This window comes from Macaca fascicularis, chromosome 15 (genome assembly GCF_037993035.2).
Source record: "Macaca fascicularis isolate 582-1 chromosome 15, T2T-MFA8v1.1".
NCBI classification, from domain to species: domain Eukaryota; kingdom Metazoa; phylum Chordata; class Mammalia; order Primates; family Cercopithecidae; genus Macaca; species Macaca fascicularis.
The window spans coordinates 46,307,157-46,328,150 of NC_088389.1; the positions used below are offsets into that span (position 1 = coordinate 46,307,157).

The 20,994-nt window shown below is 37.9% G+C and overlaps 1 protein-coding gene across 2 annotated transcripts in view; it reads left to right on the forward strand.

The window, feature by feature from the left end:
* SHOC1 (shortage in chiasmata 1) overlaps positions 1 to 20,994 on the forward strand; it is a 108,333-nt gene that overhangs the window by 20,186 nt on the left and 67,153 nt on the right. The window contains exons 1-4 of one of the 2 annotated variants that reach the window (XM_005581073.4): positions 17,248 to 17,380; positions 17,685 to 17,838; positions 18,352 to 18,463; positions 20,101 to 20,254. In XM_005581073.4, the coding sequence (XP_005581130.3) occupies positions 17,248 to 17,380; positions 17,685 to 17,838; positions 18,352 to 18,463; positions 20,101 to 20,254 (553 nt within the window). Of the gene's footprint in view, positions 1 to 17,247; positions 17,381 to 17,684; positions 17,839 to 18,351; positions 18,464 to 20,100; positions 20,255 to 20,994 lie in introns of those variants that run through there. The other variant, XM_015436862.3, reaches the window with a different exon arrangement.

Consider the following 20,994-nt stretch of genomic DNA (forward strand, 5'->3'; position numbering starts at 1 on the left):
CCAAATAAATAAAATCAGAAATGTAAAAGGAGACATAATAACCAAGACTTCAGAAATACAAAGAATCATTAGCGAGTATTATGAACAACTATATGCCAACAAATTGGAAAACTTAGAAGAAATGGATACATTCCTGTACACATGCAACCTATCAAGATTGAATCATGGGCCAGGCATGGTGGCTTATGCCTGTGCCCTAGCACTCTGAGAGGCTGCGGTGGATGGATCACTTGAGGTCAGGAGTTCAAAACCAGCCTGGGCAACATGGTGAAACTTCATCTCTACAAAAAAATGTTAGCCAAGTGTGGTGGCATGTGCTTGTCCCAGCTACCTGAGAGACTGAGGTGGAGGATTAATTGCGCCTAAGAAGGTTAATGCTGCAGTGAGCTGTGATCATGCCACTGTACTCCAGCCTGGGTGACAGAGTGAGACCCTATGTCAAAAAAGGAAAAAAGTTTGAACTATGAAGAAATAGAAAACCTCAACAAACCAATGATGAGTAATAAGATTGAAGCCATAATAAAAAGTCTCTCATCAAAGAAAAGCCCAGGACTTGATGACTTCACTGCTGAATTCTACCAAACATTTAAAGAACTAATACTAATTCTACTTAAATGCTTCAAAACAATTGAAGATGAGGGAGTATTTCCAAACACATTCTACAAGGCCAGCATTACCCTGATACAAAAACCAGACAAAGACACAACAACAAAAAAGAAAACTACAGACTAATATCAACAATGAACATAGATACAAAAATCATCAACAAAATACTAGTAAACTGAATTTAACAACACATTAAAAAGATCATTCACCATGATAAAGTGGGATTCATCCTAGGGATGCAAGGATGGTTCAACATATGCAAATCATTAAATGTGACACATCACATTCAAAGAATCAAGAAGAAAAACCATATGATTATTTCAATAGGTGCTGAAAAAAGCATTTGATAAAATTCAACATCTCTTTATGATAAAAACCCTCATCAAAATAGGTATAGAAGGAACATACCTCAAAATAATAAAGGCCGTATATGATAGCTAACTTCATACTGAATGGGGAAAAATTGAAGGTCTTTCTTCTAAGGACTGAAATAAGACAAGGATGCCCATTTTCACCACTTTTATTCAACATAAAACATGAAGTCCTGGCCCGAGCAATTGAGCAAGAGAAAGAAATAAAGGGCGTTCAAATTGGAAAGGAATAAATCAAATTAGCCTTGTTTGTAGATGACATGATGTTATAACTAGAAAAACCAAGGATTTATGCAATTTACCCATGTAACAAACCTGCACATGTACCCCTTGAACCTAAAATAATATTTAGAAAGAAAAATTTTAAAAACCCAAAGACTCCACCAAAAAAACTGAGGTGATAAATGAATTCAGTAAAGTTGCAGAACACAAAATCAACATACGGCTGGATGCAGTGGCTCACGTCTCTAATCCCAGCACTTTGGGAGACCAAAGTGGGTGGATTACCTGAGATCAGGGGTTTGAGACCAGCCTGACATGGTGAAACCCCGACTCTACTAAAAATACAAAAATTAGCTGGGTGTGGCTGTGTGCACCTGCAATCCCAGCTACTCAGGAGTCTGAAGGAGGAGAATCACTTGAACCCTGGAGGCAGAGGTTGTAGTGAGTCAAGATTGCACCACTGTACTCCAGCCTGGGTGACAGTGAGACTCCATCTCAAAAAAAAAAAAAAAAAAAAAAAAATTAACATACAAAAACCAGTAGATTTATATACACCAACAGTGAACAATCTAAAAAAGAAATCAGGAAATCAATGCCATTTACAATAGCTACAAAAAATATAAAATACCTAGGAATCATTTTAACCAAAGAAGTGAAAGATCTATACAAGAAAAACTATAAAACTCTGATGAAAGAAATTGAGGAGGACACAAAAAAGGAAAGATATAATATTTCATACTCACGGAGGGGCGGAGCAAGATGGCCGAATAGGAGCAGCTCCAGTCTCCAACTCCCAGCGCCAGCGACACAGAAGACCGGTGATTTCTGCATTTTCAACTGAGGTACTGGGTTCATCTCACTGGGGAGTGCCGGAAGATCGGAGCTGGTCAGCTGCTGCAGCCCGACCAGCGAGAGCTGAAGCAGGGCGAGGCATTGCCTCACCTGGGAAGCGCAAGGGGGAAGGGAGTCCCTTTTCCTAGCCAGGGGAACTGAGACACACAACACCTGGAAAATCGGGTAACTCCCACCCCAATACTGCGCTTTAGGAAACAGGCACACCAGGAGATCATATCCCACACCTGGCCGGGAGGGTCCCACACCCACGGAGCCTCCCTCGTTGCTAGCGCAGCAGTCTGTGATCTACCGGCAAGGCAGCAGCGAGGCTGGGGGAGGGGCGCCCGCCATTGCTGAGGCTTAAGTAGGTAAACAAAGCTGCTGGGAAGCTCGAACTGGGTGGAGCTCACAGCAGCTCAAGGAAACCTGCCTGTCTCTGTAGACTCCACCTCTGGGGACAGGGCACAGTAAACTAAGACACACAGACACCTCTGCACAGACGCAAACGACTCTGTCTGACAGCTTTGAAGAGAGCAGTGGATCTCCCAACACGGAGGTTGAGATCTGAGAAGGGACAGACTCCCTGCTCAAGCGGGTCCCTGACCCCTGAGTAGCCTAACTGGGAGACATCCCCCACTAGGGGCAGTCTGACACCCCACACCTCACAGGGAGGAGTACACCCCTGAGAGGAAGCTTCCAAAGCAAGAATCAGACAGGTACACTCGCTGTTCAGAAATATTCTATCTTCTGCAGCCTCTGCTGCTGATACCCAGGCAAACAGGGTCTGGAGTGGACCTCAAGCAATCTCCAACAGACCTACAGCTGAGGGTCCTGACTGTTAGAAGGAAAACTATCAAACAGGAAGGACACCTACACCAAAACCCCATCAGTACATCACCATCATCAAAGACCAGAGGCAGATAAAACCACAAAGATGGGGAAAAAGCAGGGCAGAAAAGCTGGAAATTCAAAAAATAAGAGCGCATCTCCCCCGGCAAAGGAGCGCAGCTCATCGCCAGCAACGGATCAAAGCTGGACGGAGAATGACTTTGACGAGATGAGAGAAGAAGGCTTCAGCCCATCAAATTTCTCAGAGCTAAAGGAGGAATTACGTACCCAGCGCAAAGAAACTAAAAATCTTGAAAAAAAAGTGGAAGAATTGATGGCTAGAGTAATTAATGCAGAGAAGGTCCTAAACGAAATGAAAGAGATGAAAACCATGACACGAGAAATACGTGACAAATGCACAAGCTTCAGTAACCGACTCGATCAACTGGAAGAAAGAGTATCAGCGATTGAGGATCAAATGAATGAAATGAAGCGAGAAGAGAAACCAAAAGAAAAAAGAAGAAAAAGAAACGAACAAAGCCTGCAAGAAGTATGGGATTATGTAAAAAGACCAAATCTACGTCTGATTGGGGTGCCTGAAAGTGAGGGGGAAAATGGAACCAAGTTGGAAAACACTCTTCAGGATATCATCCAGGAGAACTTCCCCAACCTAGTAGGGCAGGCCAACATTCAAATCCAGGAAATACAGAGAACGCCACAAAGATACTCCTCGAGAAGAGCAACTCCAAGACACATAATTGCCAGATTCACCAAAGTTGAAATGAAGGAAAAAATCTTAAGGGCAGCCAGAGAGAAAGGTCGGGTTACCCACAAAGGGAAGCCCATCAGACTAACAGCAGATCTCTCAGCAGAAACTCTACAAGCCAGAAGAGAGTGGGGGCCAATATTCAACATTCTTAAAGAAAAGAATTTTAAACCCAGAATTTCATATCCAGCCAAACTAAGTTTCATAAGTGAAGGAGAAATAAAATCCTTTACAGATAAGCAAATGCTTAGAGATTTTGTCACCACTAGGCCTGCCTTACAAGAGACCCTGAAGGAAGCACTAAACATGGAAACGAACAACCGGTACCAGCCATTGCAAAAACATGCCAAAATGTAAAGACCATTGAGGCTAGGAAGAAACTGCATCAACTAATGAGCAAAATAACCAGTTAATATCATAATGGCAGGATCAAGTTCACACATAACAATATTAACCTTAAATGTAAATGGACTAAATGCTCCAATTAAAAGACACAGACTGGCAAACTGGATAAAGAGTCAAGACCCATCAGTCTGCTGTATTCAGGAGACCCATCTCACACGCAGAGACATACATAGGCTCAAAATAAAGGGATGGAGGAAGATTTACCAAGCAAATGGAGAACAAAAAAAAGCAGGGGTTGCAATACTAGTCTCTGATAAAACAGACTTTCAACCATCAAAGATCAAAAGAGACAAAGAAGGCCATTACATAATGGTAAAGGGATCAATTCAACAGGAAGAGTTAACTATCCTAAATATATATGCACCCAATACAGGAGCACCCAGATTCATAAAGCAAGTCCTTAGAGACTTACAAAGAGACTTAGACTCCCATACAATAATAATGGGAGACTTCAACACTCCACTGTCAACATTAGACAGATCAACGAGACAGAAAGTTAACAAGGATATCCAGGAATTGAACTCATCTCTGCAGCAAGCAGACCTAATAGACATCTATAGAACTCTTCACCCCAAATCAACAGAATATACATTCTTCTCAGCACCACATCATACTTACTCCAAAATTGACCACGTAATTGGAAGTAAAGCACTCCTCAGCAAATGTACAAGAACAGAAATTATAACAAACTGTCTCTCAGACCACAGTGCAATCAAACTAGAACTCAGGACTAAGAAACTCAATCAAAACCGCTCAATTACATGGAAACTGAACAACCTGCTCCTGAATGACTACTGGGTACATAACGAAATGAAGGCAGAAATAAAGATGTTCTTTGAAACCAATGAGAACAAAGATACAACATACCAGAATCTCTGGGACACATTTAAAGCAGTGTGTAGAGGGAAATTTATAGCACTAAATGCCCACAAGAGAAAGCAGGAAAGATGTAAAATTGACACTCTAACATCGCAATTAAAAGAACTAGAGAAGCAAGAGCAAACACATTCGAAAGCTAGCAGAAGGCAAGAAATAACTAAGATCAGAGCAGAACTGAAGGAGATAGAAACACAAAAAACCCTCCAAAAAATCAATGAATCCAGGAGTTGGTTTTTTGAAAAGATCAACAAAATTGACAGACCACTAGCCAGACTAATAAAGAAGAAAAGAGAGAAGAATCAAATCGACGCAATTAAAAATGATCAAGGGGATATCACCACCGACCCCACAGAAATACAAACTACCATCAGAGAATACTATAAACACCTCTACGCAAATAAACTGGAAAATCTAGAAGAAATGGATAATTTCCTGGACACTTACACTCTTCCAAGACTAAACCAGGAAGAAGTTGAATCCCTGAATAGACCAATAGCAGGCTCTGAAATTGAGGCAACAATTAATAGCCTACCAACCAAAAAAAGTCCAGGACCAGATGGATTCACAGCTGAATTCTACCAGAGGTACAAAGAGGAGTTGGTACCATTCCTTCTGAAACTATTCCAATCAATAGAAAAAGAGGGAATCCTCCCTAACTCATTTTATGAGGCCAACATCATCCTGATACCAAAGCCTGGCAGAGACACAACAAAAAAAGAGAATTTTAGACCAATATCCCTGATGAACATCGATGCAAAAATCCTCAATAAAATACTGGCAAACCGGATTCAGCAACACATCAAAAAGCTTATCCACCATGATCAAGTGGGCTTCATCCCTGGGATGCAAGGCTGGTTCAACATTCGCAAATCAATAAACATAATCCAGCATATAAACAGAACCAAAGACAAGAACCACATGATTATCTCAATTGATGCAGAAAAGGCTTTTGACAAAATTCAACAGCCCTTCATGCTAAAAACGCTCAATAAATTCGGTATTGATGGAACGTACCTCAAAATAATAAGAGCTATTTATGACAAACCCACAGCCAATATCATACTGAATGGGCAAAAACTGGAAAAATTCCATTTGAAAACTGGCACAAGACAGGGATGCCCTCTCTCACCACTCCTATTCAACATAGTGTTGGAAGTTCTGGCTAGGGCAATCAGGCAAGAGAAAGAAATCAAGGGTATTCAGTTAGGAAAAGAAGAAGTCAAATTGTCCCTGTTTGCAGATGACATGATTGTATATTTAGAAAACCCCATTGTCTCAGCCCAAAATCTCCTTAAGCTGATAAGCAACTTCAGCAAAGTCTCAGGATACAAAATTAATGTGCAAAAATCACAAGCATTCTTATACACCAGTAACAGACAAACAGAGAGCCAAATCAGGAATGAACTTCCATTCACAATTGCTTCAAAGAGAATCAAATACCTAGGAATCCAACTTACAAGGGATGTAAAGGACCTCTTCAAGGAGAACTACAAACCACTGCTCAGTGAAATCAAAGAGGACACAAACAAATGGAAGAACATACCATGCTCATGGATAGGAAGAATCAATATTGTGAAAATGGCCATACTGCCCAAGGTAATTTATAGATTCAATGCCATCCCCATCAAGCTACCAATGAGTTTCTTCACAGAACTGGAAAAAACTGCTTTAAAGTTCATATGGAAGCAAAAAAGAGCCCGCATCTCCAAGACAATCCTAAGTCAAAAGAACAAAGCTGGAGGCATCACGCTACCTGACTTCAAACTATACTACAAGGCTACAGTAACCAAAACAGCATGGTACTGGTACCAAAACAGAGATATAGACCAATGGAACAGAACAGAGTCCTCAGAAATAATACCACACATCTACAGCCATTTGATCTTTGACAAACCTGAGAGAAACAAGAAATGGGGAAAGGATTCCCTATTTAATAAATGGTGCTGGGAAAATTGGCTAGCCATAAGTAGAAAGCTGAAACTGGATCCTTTCCTTACTCCTTATACGAAAATTAATTCAAGATGGATTAGAGACTTAAATGTTAGATCTAATACCATAAAAATCCTAGAGGAAAACCTAGGTAGTACCATTCAGGACATAGGCATGGGCAAAGATTTCATGTCTAAAACACCAAAAGCAACGGCAGCAAAAGCCAAAATTGACAAATGGGATCTCATTAAACTAAAGAGCTTCTGCACAGCAAAAGACACTACCATCAGAGTGAACAGGCAACCTACAGAATGGGAGAAAATTTTTGCAATCTACTCATCTGACAAAGGGCTAATATCCAGAACCTACAAAGAACTCAAACAAATTTACAAGAAAAAAACAAACAACCCCATCAAAAAGTGGGCAAAGGACATGAACAGACATTTCTCAAAAGAAGACATACATACAGCCAACAGACACATGAAAAAATGCTCATCATCACTGGCCATCAGAGAAATGCAAATCAAAACCACAATGAGATACCATCTCACACCAGTTAGAATGGCGATCATTAAAAAGTCAGGAAACAACAGGTGCTGGAGAGGATGTGGAGAAATAGGAACACTTTTACACTGTTGGTGGGATTGTAAACTAGTTCAACCATTATGGAAAACAGTATGGCGATTCCTCAAGGATCTAGAACTAGATGTACCATATGACCCAGCCATCCCATTACTGGGTATATACCCAAAGGATTATAAATTATGCTGCTATAAAGACACATGCACACGTATGTTTATTGCAGCACTATTCACAATAGCAAAGACTTGGAATCAACCCAAATGTCCATCAGTGACAGATTGGATTAAGAAAATGTGGCACATATACACCATGGAATACTATGCAGCCATAAAAAAGGATGAGTTTGAGTCCTTTGTAGGGACTTGGATGCAGCTGGAATCCATCATTCTTAGCAAACTATCACAAGAACAGAAAACCAAACACCGCATGTTCTCACTCATAGGTGGGAACTGAACAATGAGATCACTCGGACTCAGGAAGGGGAACATCACACACCGGGGCCTATCATGGGGAGGGGGGAGGGGGGAGGGATTGCATTGGGAGTTATACCTGATGTAAATTGAGGTAAATGACGAGTTGATGGGTGCAGCACAGCAACATGGCACAAGTATACATATGTAACAAACCTGCACGTTATGCACATGTACCCTACAACTTAAAGTATAATAATAATAAATAAATTAAAAAAAAAAAAAAAAAGAAAAAAAAAATATTTCATACTCATGAATTGAAAGAATATTACTAAATTAATGTTCCCAAAATAACAATACTATCCAAAGCAATTTACAGATTCAATGCAATCCCTATCAAAATACCAAAGAAGTGAAAGGCCTGTACAAGAAAAACTATAAAGCTGTGATGAAAGATATTGAGGAGGACACACAAAAAAGGAAAGATAAGTATTTCATACTCATGGATTGAAAGAATTAATATTGCTACAATAGCAATATTATCCAAAGCAATTTAGATCCAATGCAATCCCTATCAAAATACCAAAGACATTCTCCACAGAAATAGAAAAATAAAACCCTAAAATTTAAATGGAACCACGAAAGACCTCAAATAGACAAAGCAATCCTGAGCAAAAAGAAGAAAGCTGGAAGCATCACAATACCTGATTTCAAAATATACTCCAAAGCCTTATTAACCAAAACAGCATGGTACTGGCATAAAAACAAACATATAAACCAATGGAACAGGATAGAGAACCCTGATATAAATCCACTCATTTACAGCTAACTCATCTTTGACAAAGGCACCAAGAACATACAATTAGGAGAAGATAGTCTTCAATAAATGGTGCCAGGAAAACTAGATGACTATATGCAGAAGAATGAAACTAGATCCCTATCTTTCACAATAAACAAAAATCAAATAAAAATGGATCAAAGACTTAAATCTAAAACCTGAAACTATGAAACTACTAGAAGAAAACACTGGGGAAGTGCTCTAGGACATTGGTCTGGGCTAAGATTTTTTGTATAGGATCTCAAAAGCAAAGGCCACCAAAGCAAAAATAGATGAATAGGTTTACATAAAGATAAAAAGCTTCTGCACAACAAAAGAAACAATCATAAAGTGAAGAGGCAACCCACAGAATGGGAGAAAATATTTGCAAACTATCCATCTGACAACAGATTAATAACCACAATATACAAGGAGCTCAAACAACTGGACAGCAAAAAGCAAATAATCCAATTAAAAATGGGCAAAAGATATGAACAGACACTTCTCAAAAGAAGAAATGGCCAACAGATATATGAAAAAATGCTCAACATCACTAATCATCAGGGAAATGCAAATCAAAACCACAATGAGCTGACCAGGCGCGGTAGCTCATGTCTGTAATCCCAGCACTTTGGGAGGCCAAGCTGGACAGTTCACCTGAAGTCAGGCATTTGAGACCAATCTGGCCAACATGGCAAAACCTCATCTCTACTAAAAATACAAAAATTAGCCAGGTGTGGTGGTGGCCACCTGTAATCCCAGCTACTCTGGAGGCTGAGGCAGGAGAATTGCTTGAACCCAGGAGGTGGAGGTTGCAGTGAGCCAAGATTGCGCCACTGCACTCCAGCCTGGGCAACAGGAGCGAAACTCCATCTCAAAAAAAACCCAAAAACAAAAAAAACGCAATGAAATATCACCCCAGTTAAAATGGCTTGTATCAAAAAGGTAATAACAGATGCCAGCAAGGATGTGCAGAAAGGGGAACTCTTGTACAGCATTTGTGGAAATGTAAATTAGAAAAGCCACTATGGAGAACAGTATGGAGACTTCTCAGCTAAATCAAAAATAGAACTACCACATGATCCAGCAATTCCACTTCTGGAAAAGAAAGGAAATTATATCAAAAAGACATCTGCACTCCCATATTTATTGCAGCTCTATTCACAATAGCCAAGATATGTAATTAACCTAAGTGCCCAGTAGTGGATGAATAAACAAAATGTGGTATATCTATACAATGGAATATTATTCAGCCACAAAAAAGAATGAAATTCTGTCATTTCAGCAATATGGATGGAACTGGGGTCCTTTATGTTAAGTGAAATAACCCAAGCACAGAAAGACAAATATTGTATGTTCTCACTCATGTGGAAGCTAAAAAAGTGAATCTCATGAAGTTAGAGAGTAGAATGGTGATTACCAGAGGCAGGGAAGGGTAGCAAGGAAGGGGGATAAGGGGGGGAAAAGAACATAATGTATGTATGTATGTATGTATGTATGTATGTATGTATGTATGTATTTATTTATTTTTTGAGACAGAGTCTCGCTCTGTCCCTCAGGCTAGAGTACAGTGGCGCGATCTTGGCTCACTGCAAGCTCAGCCTCCCGGATTCAGGCCATTCTCCTGCCTCAGCCTCCCGAGTAGCTGGGACTACAGGCGCCCGCCACTATGCCCGGCTAATTTTTTGTATTTTTAGTAGAGACAAGGTTTCACTGTGTTAGCCAGGATGGTCTCGATCTCCTGATCTCATTATCCGCCCGCCTTGACCTCCCAAAGTACTGGTATTACAGGCGTGAGCCACCGTGCCTGGCTTCATAATGTATTTATTACCACTGAACTGTACGCTTAAAAATAGTAAAGATGGGCTGGGCGCGGTGGCTCACGCCTGTAATCCCAGCACTTTGGGAGGCCGAGGCAGGCAGATAATGAGACTAGCCTGGTCAACATGGTGAACCTCTACTCAACATGGCCACCTCTACTAAAAATACAAAAGTTAATCATGAGTGGTGGCGTGTGCCTGTAATCCCAGCTACTCAGGAGGCTGAGGCAGGAGAGCCTGGGAGGCGGAGGTTGCAGTCAGCCGAGACCGCACCACTGCACTCCAGCCTGGATGATAGAGTGAGACTCTGTCTCAAAAAAAAAGTAAAGATAGTAAATTTTAATAGGCGTATTTTACCTCAAAATATAAAAATACAAAAAGAAAGGTGGAAAGAACTTGGGTCCCTGAAAATATTGTCAAGCTTGTTTTGTTTTTGTTTTTGTTTTTGAGTCAGAGTCTTTCCCTGTCGCCCAGGCTGGAGTGCAATGGCGCGATCTCTGCTCACTGCAACCTCTGCCTCTGGGGTTCAAGTGATTCTTGTGCCTCAGCCTCCCAAGTAGCTGGAATTACAGGTGCATGCCACCACACCCAGCTAATTTTTGTATGTTTAGTAGAGACAGGTTTTCCCCGTGTTGACCAGGCTGGTCACGAGCTCCTGGGCCCAAGTGATTCTTTCACCTTGGCCTCCCAAAGTACTGGGATTACAGGCCTAAGCCACTGTGCCCAGCCAAAACCCAGAGTTTTAATCTTTGGTATAATTCTTCGTTATATTCAGCCAAAGGTAATATTTGTATGCTTTTTAGTGTGTTTTTTACTTAGATTTTATAAACACTTTTCTGTGTCATTTTATATTTTCCACACCATCAGTTAAAATGGTTATATAACACTTTTTTTTTTTTTTTTTTTTTTTGAGATGGAGTCTTGCTCTGTTGCCCAGGCTGGAGTGCAATGGCATGATCTCAGCTCACTGCAACCTCTGCCTCCCGGATTCAAGCAATTCTCTCGCCTCAGCCTCTCAACTAGCTAGGATTATAGGCATGTGCCACTACATTCAGCGAATTTTTGTATTTTTATTAGAGACAGGGTTTCACCATTTTGGCCTGGCTGGTCTCAAACTCCTGACCTTAGGTGATCTGCCTACCTCAGCCTCCCAAAGTGCTGGGATTACAGGCGTGAGCCACCACACATGGCCAACACTTTTCTTAAAAGCAGTAATTTCCTGACTTCATCAACCACCCCTTATTTTTTCAATCTCTAGAGGCAACCACTTTCAACTCTTTGAAACAGTTTTAAAAGAAACTATATTCCTTTTGTCATTTATTTATCTGTATGACATGCTTATACTGCTATTTCCTGATGTTTTTAGTTTTAGACCTTATATATTGACCTCTCACCATGAAAGTAAAGACGTCGCTGTCCTCACTCTTTTTACACTGTCGCTACCACGTCCCCCCACACTTCCTATGGTCTACCCTCCCAATGTAGTTATAACTTTGGTTATATCAGTATTCTGTATTTATAGACTTGTGAGTCTTTAAATACTATTTGTAGCTGAAAATAGTATTGTGTTATTCAGTAATTTCTTTCTTGTACAATAGTCCCACCTTATCCACAGGGGATACATTGCAAAATACCCAGTGGATGCATGAAATCACTGATAGTACCAAACCCTATACAATATATACAATGTTTTTTCTTATACATACATACTAGTGATAAATTTTAATTTGTAAATTAAGCCCAGTAAGAGGTTAACAGCAATAAATAGCTAACAATAAAATTGGAGAATTTAGTAAAACAAAGGTTACTTGAACACAAGCACTGCAATACAGGGACAATCGTTCTGATAACTGAGACAGCTACTAAGTGACAAATGAATAGGTGGCATATCAGTGTGGAAACAGTGCACAAAAGGATCATTCACATTTCGGTGGGACTGAGCAGGATAGCACTGTATTTCATCATGCCACTCACAACACTGTGCAATTTAAGGTATAAATCGTCTATTTCTGGAATTTTCCATTCAATATAGTATTTTTGGACTGCAGTTGACTAGGGGTAACTAAAACCTTAGATAAGAGGAGATTACTGTACTCTGTGAAGTTAATGCTGGTTTTCTGGTTTTTTGTTTTATTTTGTTTTCTATGTATTTGGTACATAGAACTTGATCCTGAAACTCTCCCCTGTTTGTCTAAATCTCTTCTTAATATATTGAAGCATCAAGTGTACCAATAATTTTATCTTTGGGGATTTTAGTTCTAGAACAAGTCATTATCATCATCATCCCTGAGGATTCTGTTCACTTCTTTCTTGTATTGGGCCTCCTGTTTCTTCAACCTTGTAGCTGCCAGTTTAGTCAGTTTATTCCCTCTTTTTAGTAGAGTACTTCTACTCATGGCCTCCTGAGAATAGGAATGTAGGTAGTAAATTTTTTTTTAAACTTCCATATCCAAAAAGTCTTAAATCTATCCTCACATTTAATTGGTAGTTTGACTAGTTATAGATTCCAGATTATATTTTTTTCTCAGAATTTCAAAGGCATTATTCCATTCGATTCTAGCTTCCAGTATTGCTGTTGAGAAGTCCAGTGCCATTCTGATTCCTAAATATTTTTTACAAGATCTTTTCATCCTGAAAATTTGAATGATATTTTTCTTCCAGTGTTGTGAAATTTCACAATGGTGTGTGCTTTGTGGGTCTATTGTTATATATTAGGCTTGATACATGGTATATCCTTCCATGTAGATACTTATGCACTTCAGTTTTAAGACATTTTCTAGAATTATTTCTTTGATGATTTTTTTCTCTTGTTCTCTCTTCCTGAATCTCCTATTGTTCATTTATTGAGGTCTTTAATGTCTTTCAATAAAGTTAAAAATTTTTCTTCATAAAGATTTTATATATCATTTATTTTTATATATTTTTTATTTTCTTCAGAAATGTGTTACATATCTAAGATTTATCCATAAGTACTCTATTTTAGCTGCCGTTACTATTTATATTTCTAAATTAAAGTTTCTGTTTATTGCTTGTATATAAGAAAAGGCAGTTGATTTTTATAGTGTTGTCATATTTAGCTACCTCTTAAACTCTCATAGTATTTCCAATTACTAATTCTAATATATATAATCATATTATATGTAAATGATGGCTATTTCTTCCTTTGCAATATTTACATCTTTTTTTTTTTTGGTCTGACTGTGCTGACTAAAACCTCTAGAACTTTGTTCAGTAGAAGCCATGATGTTTGCTATCTTATTTCTGATGGTAAAGAAAATGCTTCTAACATTTCATGTGTATGTCATTTTCAACGGTGAAGCGTTAGAAGCATTTCCTTTAGTGGGTTGAGGAAGATTCCTTCTGTTCCTAGTTTGATAACAGCTTTTAATCGTGAATGAGGATTGAATTTTATGTTTTTCTACCTAGGTTAAGATATCTACATCTTAAATATAAAGAATGTCCCTTTAGTAAAAACTCATAATTCTGTAAGTCAAAGATAAATTGTTTTGCTATTGTGATCATACTATGTATGCATGATATTATTTTTAAATATTAACATGATCTTGGGAATATTTTATTTTATGCTTGAGTTTTCTGTAAAAGTATGTCTTTTTCTTTTTCTTTTTCTTTTTAATTGAGACAGGGTCTTACTGTTTCTCAGGCTGGAGTATAGTGGTACAATCACCTCTCACTGCAGCCTTGAAACCCCCGGGCTCAAGTGATCCTCCTGTCTTAGCCTCCTAAGTAGCTGAGACCATAGCTGTGCCACCTGCCTGACTAATTTCTAATTTTTTTGTAGAGACAGAATCTCCCTATGTTGCCCAGGCTGGTCTCAAACTTCTAGGCTCAAGCAATCCTCCCACCTCAGCCTTCCAAAGTGCTGGGATTATAGGTGTGAGCCACCGTGCTAGACAAAAGCATGGCTTTTAATGACTGCAGTTTTTAATCTTATGTATGCATCACACATTTCCAAATTTGAGACCACTAATGTTTTTAATTGCAAATATATATATAAATAAGTATTCTTATTTCTAATTATTTCCTTGGCATGAATTCCTAGAAATTGAACTATTTAGTATAAGTGCTTTTTCAGCTATATGTCCACTAGTATGGTATGAGAATGCCCTGTTTATGCCAGCATTATCATCATTGAATATATTACTGCTGATGTTGTGGTAATACATTTAAACCAATGTGATGGGCAAAAAAATTATATTTTTACTTGCATCTTCAAAATTACTGGTGATCTCTGTTGTTGACAAGCTGGGCATAAAAAAGTAAATTAATAGAATTACTGGTCTTTATTGGCCATCTGCATCTTTTTATTTTGTGAAATGATTTTCTCTTTTGTCTATATTTTGACATGTATTTTATCTTTATATGTAAAGGTATTAACTCCAAATGTGTTTAACTTGAACCTAATCAATTCTGCCAATTGTTTTCTTTTATGGTTTCTTTCATTCCTTTTATACTTAGAAAATTCTTTCTTAATTAGATAAATACTTATTTGTATTTTCTTGAAGGTACATGGGGTTGGTTAGTTGGTTGGTTTGTTTTTTTGTTTGTTTTGAGATGGAGTCTTGCTCTGTGGCCCAGGCTGGAGTTTAGTGGTGTGATCTCAGCTCACTGCAACCTCCGCCTCCCAGGCTCAAGTGATTCTCCTGCCTCAGCCTCCCCAGTAGCTGGGATTACAGGCCCCCACCACCAAGACCAGCTAATTTTTTTGTATTTTTAGTAGAGGGGGGTTTCACCATGTAGGCCAGGCTTGTTTCGAACTCCTGACCTCCAGTGATCTGCCCACCTCAGCCTCCCAAAGTGCTGGGATTACAGGCATGAGCCACCAGGCCCAGCTGAAGGTATAAATTTTATTTTAGATTTTGATGTATGTTTAAAAGTAGGAATAAAAAATCTTTTTCCAAGTGTTTTGACTATTGCCCCAATATCATTTATGAAATAGTCCTTTCTTTCCCACTGATTAGAAATGCTACTCACATTATATATTAAATCCTTAACCACATTAGAATTCATTCTGGATTTTCTATTATGATCTCTTTTGCCTATTATTGTGTCAGTGTCATATAATTTTAACTATTTAATGTATAATTATAATATATATTAATAATCTCCTATTTTATTATTTTTTTCTACTCTCATAACTATATTCTTCCAGATTTACTTTGTAATCACTTTTCCAAGTTCTAAAACAGACCTCTTGAAATGGTAATGGGATCCTTTAAAATTTTACCCATAGTCTTTCTAGCTAGGAAAGTGTTTTATCTTGCTTTTTTTTCAAATTTTTAAAAAAAGATCTTCAATAAAGTTTTATCATTTCCTGCATACAAATTCTGAATATTTTTATGTTTAGTCCTTGATAGTTCACAAATTGGTGTTTTTATGTTTTTTCTATTAATTTTTATGATGAAGTTTTTACATATTAACAAAAAATTAATTGTATAATTTTTATCAGATTACTTAGTGAACTCTTTTGTTTTCATTTCATTATCTTGAATTTTCTAGGGAGACAAAAGTGTCCTTTGTAAAGAATAAACCTCTCTTCTTTCATATTAGTAGACCTTTTTCTGTTTCTTTTCATAGTTAACTAGCCAAAAATTTGTTTCCTGGTGACAATTTAATATTCCTCTACAATAGAAGAAAACAGTCTCCTTATATCTGTATAGTACATATATTAGCTGTAGTAAAATAAGAACTCCAGGGCATGCTGTATGACTCGAAGAAGGTAAGGAAGTGGCACTCTTGCTATAAACAATCTTGGTAGAATTACAAAGAATATTGGTTGTGGTGTGATGCTGCCCTCAAGTGGTTTCATTAAAAACAGGTGGATGGAAAACAAGACCACATAACTGACTTCAGATGTCAGCTATTTAGTTCCAGAAATACCAGAATGAGGCTCCTAGATAGGGAAGATGGCTGGAGGATCTGTTTAGGAGCAGAAGGTGGATATAGGATATAAACTAATGCTGTTTGGGTTTTTACTGTTAATGTGATTTCATTAATACTTACAGAATGGATTATACCAGTAAACCATATTTAACTGTCTCAGATAAGACCTCCTTAGACATGGAATTGATTGACTAACTTCCTTTGGTGTGTCATAAGAAGCTTTTGGCCATGAGATTATTGGGAACTTAAGTTCAGATAAATAATATCTCTTAGGAGGCTAGTTCATACCACAAGGTCTCTTAAGACATATCAAGTTAGCACCAAGCAAAGGGATGTTCCGTTGCTGCCTGTATACCAATTATGTAGTTGACCGTGGGAGACATTACTACCTGAAAACTCCATACTATTATTTTCTCATGCCATTCAGCATCACTTAACCGAAAAGTCAATACCCAGAACAAGAAACCATTGCTCTCCCTTCAGGATGGCTTTCTTTTCTGGGAGCTTGGCTTTTTGAGTAGTTATCTGAGCTTATATTTTTCTTTTTCTCTTTCTACTCAAAAACTTATTGAAGAATTGGGGGCAAGTTTTATGTTCCTTCCTGTGACTTAGAAACTGTTAAAGCTGTTAGACAACTAGCCAAGATTCTAAAGAAACCCATACATGGCAGGGTGGAGACCAAGAGGAGAAATGTATTCCAGAAATTAACTGTTAGCAGTAGTGTTTCTTAATACATAAGCTGTATCACACTCCTTGAGTAGATTCTTTGCTATATAACTTTCACTGTAAATAATTTTATAGCAATCATGTATGAATAACTTGAGAATAATAGAATCAGTCTAATTTGTAGGCACTGTAGACCATCTCCATTCCCTACATGTCAGAGACTCTGGGGGATGAATTGGAGATATTAAGAGGTAAAATGATGCAGAGAAGACCAAGGTCAGCAGAAGTCAAATACTTTTATTTCTTTAAAATTTTGCTTAGGCTACTCCTGGCTATTTTGAAGTGTAAGTCCATAAGATACTTTCCTCCACTGATTAATCTTTATTGATAAAGTATTAGCCATTACAGCTCTTTTGAGATATTTGGCTACTCAGTGTCCTAGATAATATTAAAATTTATTGCACTTTTGCCTTTGTTCCAGTACTATGCTACATGCTGTATATGCACAGTAAAATGAAGAACTAAAGAGTTTAAAATGTGATTGAGAAACCCAACTGTATCTAATGACTGATTACATTAACTATCTAGATCCCTTTGGATAACTTTTAGTTTTTTTCTTATTCCTTTATGTTTCTTGTTTCTTTTCAGATTTATTTATTGATGATAAAGGAATACTTTTTGTAAGTAATAGAAAACACCTACCAACTTTGCATACTCTCTTGAGTAGACTAAAACTATTTTTGGTAAAGGATCCTCTTTTAGATTTCAAAGGACAGATCTTCACAGAAGTTAATTTTTCCAGGTACTTACTTAATTGACCAATGCTGTAAATATTTTTAAGAGGTGAAAAGGTTTTTGCATGATCACAAGCTTAGATGTTATCAATAATGTTTTATTTTGTTTTGTTTTGTTTTTAGACGGAGTCTTGCTCTGTCGCCCAGGCTGGAATACAATGGCGTAATCTCGGCTCACTGCAACCTCCGTCTCCCGGGCTCAAGCGATTCTCCTGCCTCAGCCTCCCAAGTAGCTGAGACTACAGGCATACGCCACTGCGCCCAGCTAATTTTTGTATTTTTAGTAGAGACGGGGTTTCACCATGTTGGCCAGGCTGGTCTTGAACTCCTGACCTCAGGTGATCTACCCGCCTCAACCTCCCAAAGTGCTGGGATTACAGGCCTGAGCCACTACACCCAGCCAATAATTCTTATCATTGTTTTACCTCAACTTTAATTTTAGTGATTATGTGTTTTGGTTGGCTACATTTAGTGTGTGACTTGCTTTTAGTAAACACTAATTAATGTATTTTTTTTTTAAGGGAATGTTTCTCTCTTCAAGAAACTTTGGAAGCTTTTGTGAAAGAAGATTTTTGTATGGATAAAGTGAACTTTTGTCAGGAGAAACTAGAAGATACAATACGTTTAAATGAGGTTGTAATACTGGCTTTCAATGACATGTTAGTAAAAGTAGTAAGGCACATTTTTGTAAAATTTTTGTAATATACATTGTCTACAATTGTCAGATTAAAAATATTTCATAATTGAATGAACATGTATCAATTAAGAAGTCAAATTTCCTTCTAAATAGTGGTTCTCAGCCTTGGCTGTATGTTGGAATTACCTGAATAGTTTAAAAGAATATTGAAGCCTGAGTTCTACACAGACATATTCTGATTAATTGGTCTGGTGTGCAGGCCAGTCATAGGGAACTTTAAAATCTCTTCCAATAATTCTAATCAATATGCCTGGTATAGGAAATTAAGTAGTCATGTCTAGTTTAAAAAACTGACACTGGAACTAGAAATATTGATTTGTGAGTTATACACAAAAAATAGTACTTGAGCTAATGAGAATATTGTGAAGTAAGGATATAGATGGTCCAAAACTGAATTTTAGTTTTCTGCCAGTGTTTAACAAGGATGATAGCATTTTTTGCATATTAAAGGCCAAACTTCTTAAAGATGCATTTAGTTTCAATAGCACACAAAATGGTTATAATATCAGTATGTAAAGAATTCTAGCTGTTGAGAGTGCAATAACTTTTTGCAGTTGGACAAGCTCAGAAATCTAGGCCCATATTGATTAGATGCATTCACAAAGCTACTTTAAAAACCATTTTTTTGGCCGGGTGTGGTGGCTCACACCTGTGATCCCAGCACTTTGAGAGGCCGAGGCGGGTGGATCACGAGGTCAGGAGATCGAGACCATCCTGGCTAACATGGTGAAACCCCATCTCTACTAAAAATACAAAAAATTAGCCGGGCGTGGTGGTGGGTGCCTGTAGTCCCAGCTACTCGGGAGGCTGAGGCAGGAGAATGACGTGAACCCGGGAGGCGGAGCTTGCAGTGAGCCGAGATCGCGCCACTGCACTCCAGCCTGGGCAACACGGTGAGACTCCATCTCAAAACAAACAAACAAACAAACAAACAAAAAACATTTTTTTTAGGACAACTTAAAATGTTTTATATTTGGGGATTTTAATGGACTTAAAGCACTTAACGGGTTTCCTTACAATAAAAATTTTAACATGATGGTAAAAATGTTAATTCACCAATAGGCCCCATTCCTCTAGTACCTCTTGCCTGCCATGTTAACCCTGAGAGTTGTGGACTTAATCTCTTTTGTTGAGGAGTCAAGTTCTGTTGGAATGAAAGAGAAACACTCCATGGAGCACAGTAAATATCTATTGCATTCCATGATCTCCTTTCACTTCTCCCCATTTATTATCTCTTATCTACTGCAGTGACTGTTTTTAATTTAAAATGTTTACAATTTGCTATTAGCCAAAAAGAAGCTATTTCTGCATCTAGGGATATTGTACATCACTAACGTAATGAGTGATCATAAAATACAATACTCAGAGAGAACATTGCTTATAATAGAACGTCTTTTTAGCTGCTACATTTCCCTTTTTTTTTTTTAGAGTATATATAGATTTAACAATTTTGAATGTGGATTTAGTTTAAAATTCAGTACATCATTTAAGCAAACTTTGTCCACTTATGATTTCAAAAATATTTATTTGGAAAGCCTCCCTAAAAACTTTTTTAAACTATATGTTTTTTCAGCCATCAAGTTTTCTTATTGAGTATGAATTCTTAATACCTCCAAGCCTCAAACCAGAAATTGATATTCCATCACTCTCAGAACTGAAGGAGTTATTAAACCTAGTGCCAGAAATAATAAACTATGTAGATGAAAGTGAAAAGCTTTTCGAAAGAGGTAAGAATTAATTTTAAAATGTATTACTTGTAAAAACCACTTAAGAATGTTTGTTACATAGGTTCTTGTTTATTAAAATTTTTCTGAACCTCCAGATTTTGTAAAAATGTTCTGCAAGTTATATGATGAAATCTCAGTATTACTTTTGATGAGATTATTTTCTCACTGTCATTTTCTTGTTGTTGTTGTTGTTGTTGAGACAGAATTTCGCTTTTGTTGCCCAGGCCAGAGTGCAATGGCAAGATCTTGGCTCACCACAACCTCCACCTCCTGGGTTCAAGCGATTCTCCCGCCTCAACCTCCCAAGTAGCTGGGATTACAGGCATGCACCACCAGCTAATTTTGTATTTTTAGTAGAGACAGGGTTTTACCATGTTGATCAGGCTGATCTTGAACTCCTGATCTCAGGTGATCTGCCCACCTCAGCCTCCCAAAGTGCTGAGATTGTAGGCATGAGCCACCACGCCCAGCTGTCATTCTCTTTATATGACTTCCAGGTTTGAAACTTCTCTGAAATTTAACCATTTCAAGATAATTATACAAATAAAACTAAAACACCTATGACTATACACATTTTTTAAAGAGTTGTTTTCTTATAAACAATAAAACATTATTAACTTCTATACTGACAATAGTTAACTATGGAGAGGTTCACAATAAAGAGCTCAGAGTAAGGATTCGTGGAGTCGGTGACTAGGAGAGTCATAACTTAGAACTGAGGTGGTTTCATCCCATTTAGT